This window comes from Salvelinus namaycush, chromosome 15, assembly GCF_016432855.1.
Source record: "Salvelinus namaycush isolate Seneca chromosome 15, SaNama_1.0, whole genome shotgun sequence".
NCBI classification, from domain to species: domain Eukaryota; kingdom Metazoa; phylum Chordata; class Actinopteri; order Salmoniformes; family Salmonidae; genus Salvelinus; species Salvelinus namaycush.
Genome location: NC_052321.1, coordinates 37,713,143 through 37,730,191, shown reverse-complemented (window position 1 = coordinate 37,730,191; position 17,049 = coordinate 37,713,143). Strand labels below are relative to the sequence as shown.

The window sequence follows — 17,049 nt, the reverse complement described above, 5'->3', positions numbered from 1 at the left end:
ACTGTTAGTGTCTTAACGACCGTTCCACAGGTGCATGTTCATGAATTGTTTATGGTTCATTGAACATGCATGGGAAACAGTGTTTAAACCCTTCACAATGAAGATCTGTGAAGTTATTTGGATTTTTACGAATTATCTTTGAAAGACAGGGTCCTGAAAAAGAGACGTTTCTTTTTTTGCTGAGTGTAGTAGTTTCTTTGCGTGAATTTGACCATGACGGCCAAATTCACGCAATCTCCTCTGAATAGTTGATGTTGAGATGTGTCTGTTACTTGAACTCTGTGAAGCATTTATTTGGGCTGCAATTTCTGAGGATGGTAACTCTAATGAACGTATCCTCTGCTGCATTGGTAACTCTGTGTCTTCCTTCCTGTGGCGGTCCTCATCATAGCCAGTTTCATCATAGCACTTGATGGTTTTTGCGACTGCACTTGAAGAAACTTTCACAGTTCTTGACATTTTCCGGATTGACTGACCTTCATGTCTTAAAGTAATGATGGACTGTCGTTTCTCTTTGCTTATTTGAGCTGTTCTTGCCATAATATTGACTTGGTCTTTACCAAGTAGGGCCATCTTCTGTATATGCCCCCCCCCCCCCCCCCACCTTGTCACAACACAACTGACTGTCTCAAATGCAATAAGAAGGAAAGAAATTCCACAAACTTTTAACAATTAATTAAAATGCATTCCTGGTGACTACCCCATGAAGCTTGTTGAGAGAATGCCAAGAGTGTGCAAAGCTGTCATCAAGGCAATGGGTGGCTACTTTGAAGAATCTCAAAATATAAAATATATTTAGATTTGTTTAACACTTTTTTGGTTACTACATGATTCCATATGTGATATTTCATAGTTTTGATGTCTTCACCATTATTCTACAATTAAGAAAATAGTAAAAATAATGAAAAACCCTGGAATGAGTAGGTGTGTCCAAACTTTTGGCTGGTACTGTAACTCACAGAACGGTGATAAGGGGCTCTTATCAGACATACCAATAACATTCATGGAATAGTTTAAATCGTAACTTCATGTTTACAAACCATGAGAGCCAAATGGGCTGCAGAAGACTTGGGTGTCTAGTCTAGTGAATGAGACCAGCAGTACTCACATATCCCATGTATGAAGCGTCTAACTCGGGGCCAGTTGGGGTGCGGCTGCGGATTATGTTCTCTGTCTGTTGCAGGTGGAACCGGCTTGTGTCCAGAACCTTGTCCAACTGTAGGATGTGAGTCTCCAGGGTACCTCCCTCTCCTGAGGATGGGAAGATGAGATGGAATACAATTAGATAAAGGCTTTGATTTTATGTTCAAGGGCCGGTTTCTTAGACCTAGATTAAGCCTACTCCTGTTGGATTTAAAAGCACGTTCAATGTAGATTATTCAGGAGTTTTTTAATTGTTTAATTTTATTTAAGCTTTATTTAACTAGGCAGGTCAGTTAAGAACAAATTCTTATTTACAATGATGGCCTACCCCGGCCAAACCCGGACGACGCGGGGCCAATTGTGTGCCGACCTATGGGACTCCCAATCACGACCGGATGCGATACAGCCTGGATTCGCTTAAAGGAACATTCCACCCAAAAATCTAGTTATCAAGATATGTAACTTTCAAAATACATGAAAAGAATATGAAAGTTACATATCTTGAAAACTTGATTGCTGACAAGCAAAACATTTTGGGACTATGTCAACAATGGACTAATGAAACAAACACCAAAATGTCATTTTTGGGTGGAGTTTTCCTTTAACCTGTCTTAATCTGTGTCCGAAAAACCGTCCCTAAATGTTTTCTTCAAACAGACATAGAAATCCATCCACTGCAAAACATTGTAAGATATCATTAATAGTGAGTGTTATCCATTCAGTGGTAAATTAGAAGACAAGGGACAAAGGACATTTGTAACACAAAAAACAGACAACAACATCTCCCCAACAGTGCACAACAACATGCACCTTTTGAAACACACAGGATGCCAACCACAAATTAGCTTGAGGTTAGCTACAGTAGCCTATGTGCTGCAAAATGTAATATAAAAAAATACAAATCGTTAGGAAGTGGTGTTATGCTTCAGTGTGCGAGGAAGAAAACCAAACCAAACTCCTAGCAGGCAGTAAGTGGGCTGTTAGTGTTATTTTTCCACACTACGGCATCTTGCCTACCATCCAAGGACCTCAGGGTTTGTTCAGTTAGTTTAACAAAGGCCTCAGGGCTCTCTGGGATCACTACATCTGGAAGAAACATATACATACACACATTTCTTACAATTAACAAGGCTGAATATGAGCGTGCTTTAACAGCCACTGTGCAATACTGTATGTCTCCACACTCTCTCTGAGATCGAGGCGATCTTAAGTTGTGAGGGGTGTGTTATCCTTAGTATCTGACGGTACGGGTGTGAGGGGTATAGACTAGACTGACCTGACAGAGCAGAGGCAGAAGCTGATCCCTGGTAGTTCCCCTCATCTCCGTGCTCCACCTGCTCAGAGGCCAGGCCCAGGGCCCTGCTGGCGCTCTCCAGACCCCGGCTCAGGTCGTAATCGTGGTCCCACTCCAGGGGGATGGAGTCCACACTGGCTGGTGTGTCCCTGCCCGAGCGCTCAGCCCCAGTCCGCAGAGGGGCAGCCAGGGAAGCAGAGTGGCTTAGGGAGGGTAGAGGGGACATCAGGCAGTCTCCCAGACGCTCACTCCAGGGAATGCTGGACAGGTACCCAGGTTCGTCTAGTTCAAACTCCCGGTCCGAGAATGACACGTCGTACTCGTCACCTGTTAGCTGGAGGAAGAGGAGTGGGAGGTACACTTATGAGACAGTCAACAAAGACAACGGCAGCTTCCAGGAATCAAGACATGGCATTAGTTGGAAAAATGAGAGAAGGAGAGAATGTACAGGAGAGAATGTGCTCAACCCTCTTTTAAAAAAACAACAATGAAAGGGTGCTAGAAGCCAAGTCACCCAACATTAAAATCGAACCAAGGGGGCCAGTAGATGTCATCCCTAGGCTTACCGGTAGGCGTATGAGCTTCTTGTAGTAGCGCTCCACACGTCCGAACACCTCCTGGCAGTATCTCTGCAGCTCCTCCAGCTCCTCCTCTATAACAGCGGCATCCAGAGGCTCACTCTTCTCTAGCAGCACCTCACCCTGGTGGAAGATGTGCTCAATCTTCCCAGTGGTCAGAGAGATCTCCTGCTGGAACGCCTGGTAGACAATCAATCAATCAATCAGTCAAATGTACTTCATTTTACATCAGCGGTTGTCAAAAAGTGGAAGAGAAGCAGAGACCAACCAAGTAAGGTTGAGTTCACAACCACAAGGTGTGAAACTTATTAGCAAAAATGATGACTTAGTCTCCCGAGTGGCGCAGCGGTCTAAGGCACTGCATCTCAGTGCTAGAGGCATCACTACAGACCCTGATTTGATTCCAGTCTGTATCACAACCGGCCGTGATTGGAAGTCCCATAGGGAGGCGCACAATTGGCCCAGCGTCGTCCGGGTTTGGCCGGTGTAGGCCGTCATTGTAAATAAGAATTTGTTCTTAACAGACTTGCCTAGTTAAATAAAGTTGTATAAAAAATGACCAGTACCATGTACCTGGGCAGCACCAAGGGGTGAGGTATTGTGGGCATTCTTACCCTGAGCTGTTTGATCTTGGCCTGGATGTCACACTCTGAGAAGTGCTCTATGTTGGTGAGCTGCAGGTCCATCTCCGTGAGCCACACCAGGATACTGTCTCTGGCCGTCTCAAACTCCTCACGCTGACTGATAAAGTGCTGGAGAAATCATGAAGGGATGCTTTAGGATACACATTTCTCAGCAGCAAAAAATATATTTACCAATGAATTGCAATTTCAGGCAGACACTCCTCATGATTTCTTTCTGTGAGCACTACGGATGTTTAGGAGTGTAGAATTGGACTATATACAAGACTTCCTGTTGTGTTACAGTTGCTCAACAAGGATGGACGCGACTCTGTACCTTGAGCCTGCGGAGGATGGAGGCCACCCTCTTCTGCAGGTTGTCCCAGCGCTGGTTACCGTCGTGGGCCATCTCCCGGAGGCGACAGGAGGAGTCGGTGCGGCTCTCTCTGGCCAGACGGCGGTACTGCTTATTGATCAGCTCCAGCTGGGTCAGACTCTCATGGACCTGACGTTGGAATGCCTACAGGACAACATATAATTAAAATATATATATTTATCAACCCACACATTTAGTATTGATCGAGGAAATGTTGATTAATCATTCAGTTGATCAATTGATCATTTAGTATCAATCAGAGACAAGTTAGTGCATCCATGAGTTTTGTCTAGATATGTAAAGTCGTGGCCAAAAGTTTTGAGAATGACACAAATATTATTTTCCACAAAGTTTGCTGCTTCAGTGTCTTTAGATATTTTTGTCAGATGTTCCTATGGAATAGTGAAGTATAATTACAAGCATTTCATAAATGTCAAAGGCTTTTATTGGCAATTACATGAAGTTGATGCAAAGAGTCAATATTTGCAGTGTTGACCCTTCTTTTTCAAGACCTCTGCAATCCGCCCTGGCATGCTGTCAATTAACTTCTGGGTCACATCCTGACTGATGGCAGCCCATTCTTGCATAATCAATGCTTGGAGTTTGTCAGAATTTGTTGGTTTTTGTTTGTCCACCCGCCTCTTGAGGATTGACCACAAATTCTCAATGGGATTAAGGTCTGGGGAGTTTCCTGGCCATGGACCCAAAATATGATGTTTTGTTCCCCGAGCCACTTAGTTATCACTTTTGCCTTATGGCAAGGTGCTCCATCATGCTGGAAAAGGCATTGTTCGTCACCAAATTGGAGAAGTTGCTCTCGGAGGATGTGTTGGTACCATTCTTTATTCATGGCTGTGTTCTTAGGCAAAATTGTGAGTGAGCCCACTCCCTTGGCTGAGAAGCAACCCCACACATGAATGGTCTCTGGATGCTTTACTGTTGGCATGACACAGGACTGATGGTAGCGCTCACCTTGTCTTCTCCGGAGGAGCTTTTTTCCGGATGCCCCAAACAATTGGAAAGGGGATTCATCAGAGAAAATGACTTTAACCCAGTCCTTAGCAGTCCAATCCCTGTACCTTTTGCAGAATATCAGTCTGTCCCTGATGTTTGAAGTGGCTTCTTTGCTGAAGTGGCTTCTTTGCTGCCCTTCTTGACACCAGGCCATCCTCCAAAAGTCTTCACCTCACTGCATGCGTGCAGATGTACTCACACCTGCCTGCTGCCATTCCTGAGCAAGCTCTGTACTGGTGTTGCCCTGATCCCGCAGCTGAATCAACTTTAGGAGACGATCCTGGCGCTTGCTGGACTTTCTTGAGCACCCTGAAGCCTTCTTCACAACAATTGAACCGCTCTCCTTGAAGTTCCTTATGATCCGATAAATGGTTGAATTAGGTGCAATCATACTGGCAGCAATATCCTTGCCTGTGAAGCCCTTTTTGTGCAAAGCAATGATGACGGCACGTGTTTCCTTGCAGGTAACCACGGCTGACAGAGGAAGAACAATGACTCCAAGCACCACCCTCCTTTTGAAGCTTCCAGTCCGTTATTCGAACTCAATCAGCATGACAGAGTGATCTCCAGCCTTGTCCTCGTCAACACTCACACCTGTGTTAACGAGAGAATCACTGACATGATGTCAGCTGGTCCTTTTGTGGCAGGGCTGAAATGCAGTGGAAATGTTTTTGGGGGATTCAGTTAATTTGCATGGCAAAGAGGGACTTTGCAATTAATTGCAATTCATCTGATCACTCTTCATAACATTCTGGAGTATATGCAAATTGGCATCATACAAACTTAGGCAGCAGACTTTGTGAAAATTAATATTTGTGTCATTCTCAAAACTTTTCGCCACGACTGTACTGTCGAGGTACTGTCTTCTGAATGTGAGATACATGGGGGAGAGAATATAGTGGTTTACAGCATATCAAATAATGTGGTCTGTAATAGTTGTACTGTACCTCAAACTTCTTTAGTTCTTCCTTGGCCACAGTGTAGAGCACGCCTGAAGAGTTGGGCAGAGCAGCAGTCTTCTCTGAGGTCACTAGCCACTCCTCAAAATGTGCAAAGTCCTCTAAGAACTTCTGCCATAAACGCCATGTCTCTTCAATCCTTAGAAATGAAAACGATATGGACTATTTTAAGTTATGGTGACAGCCTACATCATAAGCTTTCAAATAGACTAACCGACCCTAGAGTTACATCACCGCACTTTGCTTGATGATACTCTTGAAAAAATAAGTCTTCTGTGATGTACAGTACCAGTCAAAAGTTTGAACACACCTACTCAATAAAGGATTTTTCTTTATTTGTACTATTTTCTACATTGTAGAATAATAGTGAAGACATCAGAACAATGAAATAACACATATGGAATCATGTAGTACCCAAAAAAGTATTAAACAAATCAAAATATATTTTAGAAATATATTTTATATCTTCAAAGTAGCCACCCTTCTAAAATATATTTTTATTTGTTTAACACTTTTTTGGTTACTACATGATTCCATATGTGTTATTTCATAGTTTTGAAGTCTTCACTATTATTCTACAATGTAGAACTTGGTTAAAATAAAGAAAAAACCTTGAATGAGTAGGTTTGACTGGTACTGTATATAAAGTGTAATATTGGGATGCAAACTCAAAACTCTATATCTGACATGATATATGTCTTTTTTGTGTGTGTGTGTTTTATTTTTTACTTTCACTTGTACCCCTTTTTCTGTTCAATTGGTAGTTACAGTCTTGTTCCATCACTGCAACTCCCCTACGGACTCGGGAGAGGCGAAGGTCGAGAGCCATGCATCTTCCGAAACACGACCCTGCCAAGCCGCACTGCTTCTTAACCTGGAAGCCAGCTGCACTAATGTGTCAGAGGAAACACTGTCCAACTTGCAACCGAAGTCAGCTTGCAGGCACCCGGCCGCCTCATGGGTCTCCCGGTCACGGCCGGCTGTGACAGAGCCTGGGATCGAACCTGGGCCTGTAGTGACGCCTCAAGCACTGCGATGCAGTGCCTTAGACCACTGTGCCACTTGGAAGGCCCTGTGTATTCTTTTTTTAAGCCCATAACCATGTGTGTGAGGTGTATACTTTTGTTTCAAAGTAGATTTGTTTAAGACTACCAAGAAAACACTCTGAGTGACCCTGATTTAGCCCACTGCAGCAAAAGGTTAAGTTAAACTGTGTAGGTCTTACTTGAGCCTTCTCTCCATGGACAAGGCACAGATGCTCCTCCATCGGCGGTCCAGGCTGCGAGTGGCCTGCTGGATAGATTCACACTCTGTGTCCGTGGCACAAGCGTCGCAGTCATGCAACAGCACCTCGCACAGGTTCAACACAGACGCCACACCTGTACTGTGCTTCTCTATGTCACGCTGAAGCTCCTGGATAGATGGAGAGAAAAATGGAAGTACGTTATGGTACGCTATGTTAGAGAAAGAGGGTGGGATCTTTTCAGAACCAAGAAACCTGCTAAGATTTTTCAATAAGCCCTTCTCTATTGTATTGTCTGTAAGCCTGTCTGCTAGGAACTAAAAAGGATCTATAAAATATCAACATAAGCATCCATCATTGATTATGTACAGTAGCTGTATTAATAGCTATGCCAAGGGGTGTAAACTACAGTGTGTTTTCAAAGTACTCACAGCCCACTGATGCGGTAGCCTGGTGGTGCCAGATCTGTTTGTGCCATCTTGCCAACCGCTATGACAACGACTACAGGAGTCTACAAGACAGCACAAACAGATCTGGGACCACCAAGCTGACGGGGTATTTACCTGCTGCAGGTCCAGCTTCCTCTGTATCTCCTGGGAATCACAGGTGTCATAGACGATGGGTCTGCATAGCTCAGTCTCTATGTGGGCCAGCCAGGACCGCAGACTACTCATGTTCTTATCCAGCTGCTGCACTGCCACCAGAGTCTCCCTCAGCTTCTTCACTCTATAGCAACCGAATACATGATGCTTGTTTTAGAAAAACATACATAACACAGCAGATTCCTAGTAAAGAAGCACCTAAAAACAATTAACAAAGTCATTAAACCACTTCTTTCCACTCATTGTTTTTATTTTATTGAAGCTATATTTTACCAGGAAGTCCCATTGTGGTCAAATTGTGCTAAGTACAGTACTGTACACTGGGCCAGCCAGGGAGTTTCTGAAAGTCAAGAAGGCTGCATCAAAGAAAATATTAACGCCAATGGCGTGTGTAAACAAACCCGGCCATAGTATATACAGTGCATTCGGAAAGTATTCAGACCACTTCCCTTTTCACACATTTTGTTACGTTACAGTCTTATTCTAAAATGGATTAAATAGAACATTTTCCTCATCAATCTACACACAATACCACATAACGACAAAGCGAAAACAGAAATACCTTATTTACATAAGTATTCAGACCCTTTGCTATGAGACTCGAAACTGAGCTCAGGTGCATCCTGTTTCCTTTGATCATCCTTGAGATGTTTCTACAACTTGATTGGAGTCCACCTGTGGTAAATTCAATTGATTAAACATGATTTGGAAAGACTGTCTATATAAGGTCCCACAGTTGACAGTGCATGTCAGAGCATAAACCAATCCATGAGGTCAAAGGAATTGTCCGTAGAGCTCAGGATTGTGTCGAGGCACAGATCTGGGGAAGAGTATCAAAAAATGTCTGCAGCATTGACGGTCCACAAGAACACAGTGGCCTCCATCATTCTTAAATGGAAGAAGTTTGGAACCACCAAGACTCTTTCTAGAGCTGGCCGCCTGGCAAAACTGAGCAATCAGGGGAGAAGGGCCTTGGTCAGGGAGGTGACCATGAACCCAATGGTCACTCTGACAGCGCTCCAGAGTTTCTCTGTGGAGATGGGAGAACCTTCCAGAAGGACAACCATCTCTGTAACACTCCACCAATCAGGCCTTTATGGTAGAGTGGCCAGACAGAAGCCACTCCTCAGTAAAAGGGACATGACAGCCCGCATGGAGTTTGCAAAAAGGCACCTAAATGACTCTTAGACCTTGAGAAACAAGATTCTCTGGCTTGATGAAACCAATATTGAACTCTTTGGCCTAAATGCCAAGCGTCACGTCTGGAGGAAACCTGGCACCATCCCTAGAGTGAAGCATAGTGGTGGCAGCATCATGCTGTGGGGATGTTTTTCAGCAGCAGGGCCTGGGAGACTAGTCAGGATCGAGGGAAAGATGAATGGAGAAAAGTACAGAGAGATCCTTGATGAAAACCTGCTCCAGAGCGCTCAGGACCTCAGACTGGGGCGAAGGTTCAACTTCCAACAGGACAACAACCCTAAGCACACAGCCAAGACAACACAGGAGTGGGTTTAGGACAAGTCCCTGAATGTCCTTGAGTGGCCCAGCCAGAGCCTGGACTTAAACCCGATCGAACATCTCTGGAGAGACTTGAAAATAGCTGTGCAGCGACGCTCCCCATCCAACCTGACAGAGCTTGAGGATCTGCAGAGAAGAATGGGAGAACCTACCCAAATACAGGTGCGCCAAGCTTATAGCGTCATACCCAAGAAGACTCGGGGCTGTAATCACTGCCAAAGGTGCTTCAACAATGTTCTGAGTAAAGGGTCTGAATACTTATGTAAATGTTATAGCAGTTTTTTTTTTTTTTTATACATTTGCTAACATTTGTAATAACCTGTTTTTGCTTTGTCATTAATCCATTTTAGAATAAGGCTGTAACGTAACAAAATGTGGAAAAATTCAAGTGGTCTGAATACTTTCCGAATGCACTCCTTACCTGGCTCCGATGAGGTCCAGCAGGTGTTGCCAGCGCTCGCCCACCTTGCTGAGTTTGTGTTCTATCTCAGAGGCCTTGGTCTCGTGGCTGGCCCTGGCCAGGCGCTCACCCATCTTGTGCAGCTGCAGCTTGTTCTCCTTAGCCACCTCTATCTCCTCCTGGTAGTCCTGGGAGAGGGAGTAAAAACTGTCATCAGATCATGTAAAAGGGAGAATAGTGTAACAGTTTGGACTGAAACACTATTCAAAGAGGAATCAACTTCTACAAGCATTTCTCATAGAAGCAATTCAGAGTAGAGAAGACCAATTCAATGGGACATTTGTCTAATTAATCAAACACAAACAAAAAGACAAGGTCTGGTATCGGTTGGTGTTTACCTTGCGTAGCTTCTCGATCATCTCCTCGATGCTGATGTCTCCATTCTGGGACACCTTGCTCTCCATGTTGGTAAGCCAGTCACACAGCTCCTTGTTCCTCTCGTTAAACACGGCCCACTCATTCAGCTTCTCACTCACCTGATTCTGTCGAAGGGATAGCTATGGAGAGAGAGAGAGAGAGAGAGACAGCAAGACACAGATACACAGGTGTTGTAAATACATATACTCATTTGAAATGAATTCCCCATGGTAAGGATAATAGTTGCACAGAGAAAGAAATGAACATTTTCATATAAAAAAAGAAACATACACAACTAGCAGTACTAGGCAACATGCATAGATTTAGCAGAACATGAACGAAGAGGTAGCAGTGATGTAGCGGTGTTACCTAATGTAATGCATCTAAAGCTAGCACTGTGTGACTTCCTGTCACTATCTGGTATGTGGCCTATATTCACATACACCACCGGATGTAGTTTGAAGGGGAAACATCCTGTACTGTTTTGCATGAAAGTTCTCTCTATCTCAAGTCTAGTTATACCAAACATTACGCTTCCAGCTTTATGAAATCACCAGAGATATGTTTCACAAAGGCGATAAAGAAGACTGCAGAACCACTATTCAATCATATTGACCATAGTCTGCTGCAGATCTTCCTGCACGAGTCAGCAATCAGTGCAAGCCTGCAACCCTGTTCCCATAACTATGCGTACATAGTGCAGCCATGGCCTATTGTGGAGCTTCAGCACCACCAGTTGGCACCACATGTCATTACAACTTAAAATGACAGCTCTAGTCTCTCTCGCTAGACTGATGACACACCCATTGCGTCAGAAACACAGAGGCCGTGGGAAGAGACTGCTTCTCCTCACAGCAGTATATTCAACAGCCATACAGTACCTGGTGACAGATCTCCTCCCACTGGCGGTGCAGCAGCTCTATACGTTCCTGTAGAACAGACAGGTCCTCAGCACTGATGTAGCTAGACAGGGACTCCCTCAGCACCGTCAGGTGGGCTAGGTCTTCTGTCCAGCCGTCAAACGTGTTCTCCAAGTCCTGGTCATAGGAGAGAGAACGTTATCATCTGCTTTAAGCAACCAAGGCTATGTTTAGCTGAATATTTTTAAAGACATCACGGGTCAATTTGAAATGGCACCGTATGCCATACATGGTGCACTCCATTTGTGTACCATTTAGGACACAGTTCATGATAGGCCTAAGCCCACCTACAGATAATTTCTCTGGACATTATGTGAGCCTGCCTGTATTCAGTATTAAACATAGTATAATAATTGTAAGTTCCATGCAATAAGGGCTCTTTATAATACTGTAAAGTGGCTTGTGAAAGTATTCACCCCCGTGGCATTTTTCCTATTTTGTTGCCTTACAACCTGGAATTAAAATAGATTTTGGGGGGGTTTGTATCACTTGATTTACACAACATGCCTACCACTTTGAAGATGCAAAATATTTTTTATTGTGAAACAAACAAGAAATAAGACATAAAAAACAGAAAACTTGAGCGTGCATAACTATTCACCCCCTCAAAGTCAATATTTTGTACATCCACCTTTCGCAGCAAATACAGCTGCAAGTCTCTTGGGGTATGTCTCTATAAGCTCGGCACATCTAGCCACTGGGATTTTTGCCCATTCTTCAAGGCAAAACAGCTCCAGCTCCTTCAAGTTGGATAGGTTCCGCTGGTGTACAGCAATCTTTAATTCATACCACAGATTCTCAATTGGATTGAGGTCTGGGCTTTGACTAAGCTATTCCAAGACATTTAAACGTTTCCCCTTAAACCACTAGAGTGTTGCATTAGCAGTATTAGGGTTATTGTTCTGCTGGAAGGTGAACCTCTGTCCCTGTCTCAAATTTCTGGAAGACTGAAACAGGTTTCCCTCAAGAATTTCCCTGTATTGAGCGCCATCCATCATTCCTTCAATTCTGACCAGTTTCCCAATCCCTGCCGATGAAAAACATCCCCACAGCATGATGCTGCTACCACCATGCTTCACTGTGGGGATGCTGTTCTCGGGGTGATGAGAGGTGTTGGGTTTGTGCTAGACATAGCGTTTTCCTTGATGGCCAAAAAGCAACATTTTAGTCTCATCTGACCAGAGAACCTTCTTCCATATGTTTAGGGAGTCTCCCACATGCCTTTTGGCGAACACCAAACGCGTTTGCTTATTTTTTCTTTAAGCAATGGCTTTTTTCTGGCCACTCTTCCGTAAAGCCCAGCTCTGTGGAGTGTATGGCTTAAAGTGGTGCTATGGACAGATACTCCAATCTCCGCTGTGGAGCTTTGCAACTCCTTCGGGGTTATCTTTGGTCTCTTTGTTGCCTCTCTGATTAATGCCCTCCTTGCCTGGTCCGTGAGTTTTGGTGAGCGGCCCTCTCTTGGCAGGTTTGTTATGATGCCATATTCTTTCAATTTTTTTAATAATGGATTTAATGGTGCTCCGTGGGATGTTCAAAGTTTCAGATATTTTTTTTAACCCAACCCTGATCTGTACTTCTCCACAACTTTGTCCCTGACATGTTTGGAGAGCTCCTTGGTCGTCATGGTGCCTCTTGCTTGGTGGTGCCCCTTGCTTAGTGGTGTTGCAGACTCTGGGGCCTTTCAGAACAGGTGTATATATACTGAGATCATGTGACACTTAGATTGCACACAGGTGGACTTAATTTAACTAATAATGTGACTTCTGAAGGTAATTGGTTGCACCAGATCTTATTTAGGGGCTTCATAGCAAAGGGTAGCAAAGGGAATACATAGGAATACATATGGGAATACATATGCACGCACCACTTTCCAGGTTTTTATTTTTTAAAACAAGTTATTTTTTTCATTTCACTTCACCAATTTGGACTATTTTGTGTATGTCCATTACATGAAATCGAAATGCAACAAAATAGGAAAAACAGCAAGGGGATGAATACTTTTGCAAGGCACTGTACGTTTTCTTGAATTTGTTCTGGATTTGGGGACTATGAAAAGACCCCTGGTGGCATGCCTGGTGGGATAAGTGTGTGTGTCAGAGCTGTGTGTAAGTTGACTATGCAAACAATTTGGGATTTTCAACACATTAATGTTTCTTATAAAAATAAGAAGTCAGTCTCTCCTCAACTCTTAGCCAAGAGAGACTGGCATGCATAGTATTTATATCTGCCCTCTGATTACAATTAAGAACAAACCGTGCCACTCTGTTCTGCGCCAGCTGCAGCTTAACATGTCCCTCCATGCACCCTCTGTGACATTTAGGAAGATTTTAACCCACTTAATCCCAAAATGTCTCCATCATTGTAAAGCCCTAGTTATTTTGTTGCTTTGACAAAGTCATTTATGAAGATTATTATTTCGTTTGTGTGATAAGTGATTCATTTACGTCAGTCCCTCATTTTAAGGTCAACCCTGTAACGTAAACTGAACTCTCATTTTAATATGGTGAAACTATTCCTTTATAAATATTTATCAAAAAGAAGCAATGAACATCTTATAGTCAAATCATAGTGTAAAAGCAGGTGAGCTGGTTCTACTCTTTTTGGCAATTTTGGGGTGTTTTGTGGTGGAAATCTGAGCCAGTTCGAGCATTACACGTCAACCCTGTTACCAGTGGCGACCCGTCATTCAGGGCATGAGCCCCACATTTTTTGTGGGTTACCTATTTTGCATATTATTTTGGCATTAATAAGTGTCACATATCAGTTTGCAAACAAAGTAAAAAAAAAAAAAAAAAAAGACAAAATCATTGAGTTAATAAAGCCTCCATACAAACATGGTCTCCTTTTACCTTTCTTGAACAAGGCAGCTCCAAATGCAGGTGTTTCAGCCTAGCTCAGTGCTTTCTGTGGTGGTGGGGCAGCCAGCGGAAAATACGGAGCGTAGGGGTTGGTAATGTTCTCTAGTTGCGCCGTGATTGTCTTCGTGTCCTGTCACTCATGGGGACACTACGTCACTGCCAAATCTAAAAGTAGAGCTCGAAAATTCAAGCACTTCCAAACCACTCATTGGTTGTCGACTTGATTCATGATGATGACTGCTAGCTAAGATTTTGAAAGTGTGATGTTGACATGATCAGTCCAATCAAAGCAACTGTAGATATAACGTGACTTGACGTAATTTTATCTGTGGCCAATGACCTTGAGCCTTTTTGGATGGGCACTTCTAATGTAACTATGCTGCCATCATCAAATATTGTAAGAGTTTTCATTGTCTGCTTATATGCCCCCTTTATTTATCCTACGGTTCTGACTTGGTGTACTGGGAGAACACTGTAAGAACGGCCCATGTTCTGAATTCTGTCTCTGTACACTTCAAAAGTGCTGAACAAATAGTTATATTGACTACGTCCATCCTAGCTTGCTCATTAATGTCTTGATCGAAATAACGGATTGCCTCTTATCTACTTGTTGTCCCCTTATGCCATAGTTTGTACATCTCAATTGTCAGTAGAAACCATATCAGCCATATCAGTTTTTTTAAAAGGCAGTAAATGAGGCTGAATGAACTGTTTCGCTGCCAGACAAGGCTCCGCTGATAGCCAGGTGTAGCAGTGGTAAGGTGTTGGGACTGCTGTTGGGACTCTGCTATTGGGACAGCTTCATGTAGGCCCTAACATTTTGTGGGCACCGTTTGACACCGTTATAATGCAATTAATATATTATATAGTGTTGTGGCTTTGCCGCCATGCATCCCCCCAATTTTGGGGGGTTTGCCCCATCAAGATTTACATGCTAAAATCGCCACTGCCTGTTACCCATAGATAGACAGGATAGAAATATTTTTAACAATAAAAATGTTTTTGTGAAGATTGCATTCCATTGCCATTTCCTGTTGCACAACAACAAGCTTCCATTCCTCCTGTCAAAAGGGGATTTTATGGTTGTCAATCGTCAACCCCGTTACTTTATTTGGCACTTACTAGAGTCATTTTTTTATGAAGTTGAACATATGCTCTTCATGACAGAATGTAAAAATATTTAAACAAATTAGGACGAAGTTATACTTCTCAAAAGACACCGAGTTGGTGGAACAACCCAGTAATACAATCCATTTCCTGATTACTTGGATCATGAACCGCAATGCCATGTAATGACCTGGCTATTATGTTCATCACATCCTTAGTGAGTCAGTACTGCAGACCAGCTCCTGGCATTGGTGTGGGGAATGTTGGAGAAATGTTGTAATTAGATCAGACCCATAAAGGTGCCAAGTAAGTTTGTCTATGTTCCTTCTGCTACCGCACGGCAAGCGGTACCGGAGCGCCAAGTCTAGGTCCAAGAGGCTTCTAAACTGCTTCTACCCCCTAGCCATAAGACCCCTGAACATCTAATCTAGTCTAGCTACCCAGACTATTTGCATTGCCCCCCCCCCCCCCCCCCCCCTCCACCTCTTTACACCACTGCTATTGTCTGTTGTCATCTATGCATAGTCACTTTAATAACTCTACCTACATGTACATACTACCTCAACTAACCGGTGCCCCCGCACATCGACTCTGTATCGGTACCCCCCTGTATATAGTCTCGCTATTGTTATTTTACTGCTGCTCTTTAATGACTTGTTACTTTTATCTCTTATTCTTTCCGTGTTTTTTTGAAACTGCATTGTTGGTTAGGGGCTCGTAAGTAAGCATTTCACTGTAAGGTCTACACCTGTTGTGTTTGGCGCATGTGACCAATAAAATGTTATTTGATTATAATTACATCAGTTAAATATACCTCCAAAACAAGGTGTTCTAAAGCCTCTAAAGTCATTATTGTCAAGAATAAAACCCACTGTTCAATGAGAGTTTATCTGAACATAACTGTCCAGAGAAATGTGAGGACCAGACATGGTCCAAAGGTCCAATACCCAAGATGAACATTCAAAATATGCGTGAAGGAAACATCTGTGAAATCATATCACCTACACGGGATTGAAAAAGTTGTCTGTTTATTGTACTGTGCTGGTTCACATACCCCTTACTTTTAAAGATACTGTACTTCTCTAACTATCACACAAGATTCTCAAACCTATAAAATCAAAAGCACACTGGTGATATGTGGTTTTAGTACACCTCTCCAAGAGCACCGGACTCAGGCTTACCTTGCAGCGCATCTGTTCAGCCTGCAGGTCCTCGTGGTGATCAAGGAGGGGCTGAGAGAGCTGCCGTTTAAACGCCCTCAGCTTCTCCAGAGAACCCTCTATGCCTCTCTCACATCTCTCCCAGTCCTGTGGACAACAAGCATATCCACACACAGTGTGTCAGTACTTAAACATCTTCTGTTAACATCGTAGTATTAAATATGTCCTCAATCAATTAATCATTCAGGACAATAAGAATGCCTATAATTGCAGTTGAAGTGAATAATCTACATGCAGTTAAAAGGTAAACCTCCAAAAAGGTCAAGTTAAAGTTACTGTGTGTTTAATGTTACAGTTTGGTGCAGTGTACCTTTATCAGGTTGGCCAGCTCTCTCCTCTGTTCCTCCAGGCAGATGTTGGCGTGTCTCCAGCGGCCCTGGATGCCTGTGAGCTCTCCCTGCAGAGACACCTCCACCCTGCTGTCTGCAGACAGGAGAAGCTGCTTCCCAGCCTCCACCGTCAGGATGTAGCTGCCCTGCTGCCGCTGTAGGACCTTCTCTTTCAGCTGGAGGAACACAGAGACACAGGACAGTTAGAACGTAACCCTGACCCTAACCCTCCACTTGTAGGATGTAGCCACCACAGAACCTTGATGCCACTACAGAACCTTGATGCCTGACCCTTACCTTAACTCTAACCCTTACCAATGGCTCTATGATGACAGCAAACAATAAAGGTGATAGATGTTAGCCCTGCCTTGTTCTTTGGCAAAGTTGAAAGGGTGAGGACAGGCTTTTGGGAATAAGTACAATACTGTTATCCATGAAATACGTCTCC

General features: G+C 43.5%; 1 protein-coding gene across 1 annotated transcript in view; it reads right to left on the bottom strand.

The window, feature by feature from the left end:
- syne1b (spectrin repeat containing, nuclear envelope 1b) overlaps positions 1-17,049 on the bottom strand; it is a 131,597-nt gene that overhangs the window by 14,005 nt on the left and 100,543 nt on the right. The window contains exons 130-143 of the mRNA XM_039009135.1: positions 16,583-16,777; positions 16,234-16,359; positions 11,046-11,201; positions 10,146-10,304; positions 9,769-9,935; positions 7,791-7,953; positions 7,210-7,397; positions 5,973-6,123; positions 3,973-4,155; positions 3,630-3,767; positions 3,004-3,195; positions 2,420-2,771; positions 2,161-2,229; positions 1,109-1,251 (exon numbers count right to left, since the gene is read on the bottom strand). Coding sequence (XP_038865063.1) covers positions 1,109-1,251; positions 2,161-2,229; positions 2,420-2,771; positions 3,004-3,195; positions 3,630-3,767; positions 3,973-4,155; positions 5,973-6,123; positions 7,210-7,397; positions 7,791-7,953; positions 9,769-9,935; positions 10,146-10,304; positions 11,046-11,201; positions 16,234-16,359; positions 16,583-16,777 — 2,382 coding nt within the window. The remainder of the gene's footprint in view (positions 1-1,108; positions 1,252-2,160; positions 2,230-2,419; positions 2,772-3,003; positions 3,196-3,629; positions 3,768-3,972; positions 4,156-5,972; positions 6,124-7,209; positions 7,398-7,790; positions 7,954-9,768; positions 9,936-10,145; positions 10,305-11,045; positions 11,202-16,233; positions 16,360-16,582; positions 16,778-17,049) is intronic.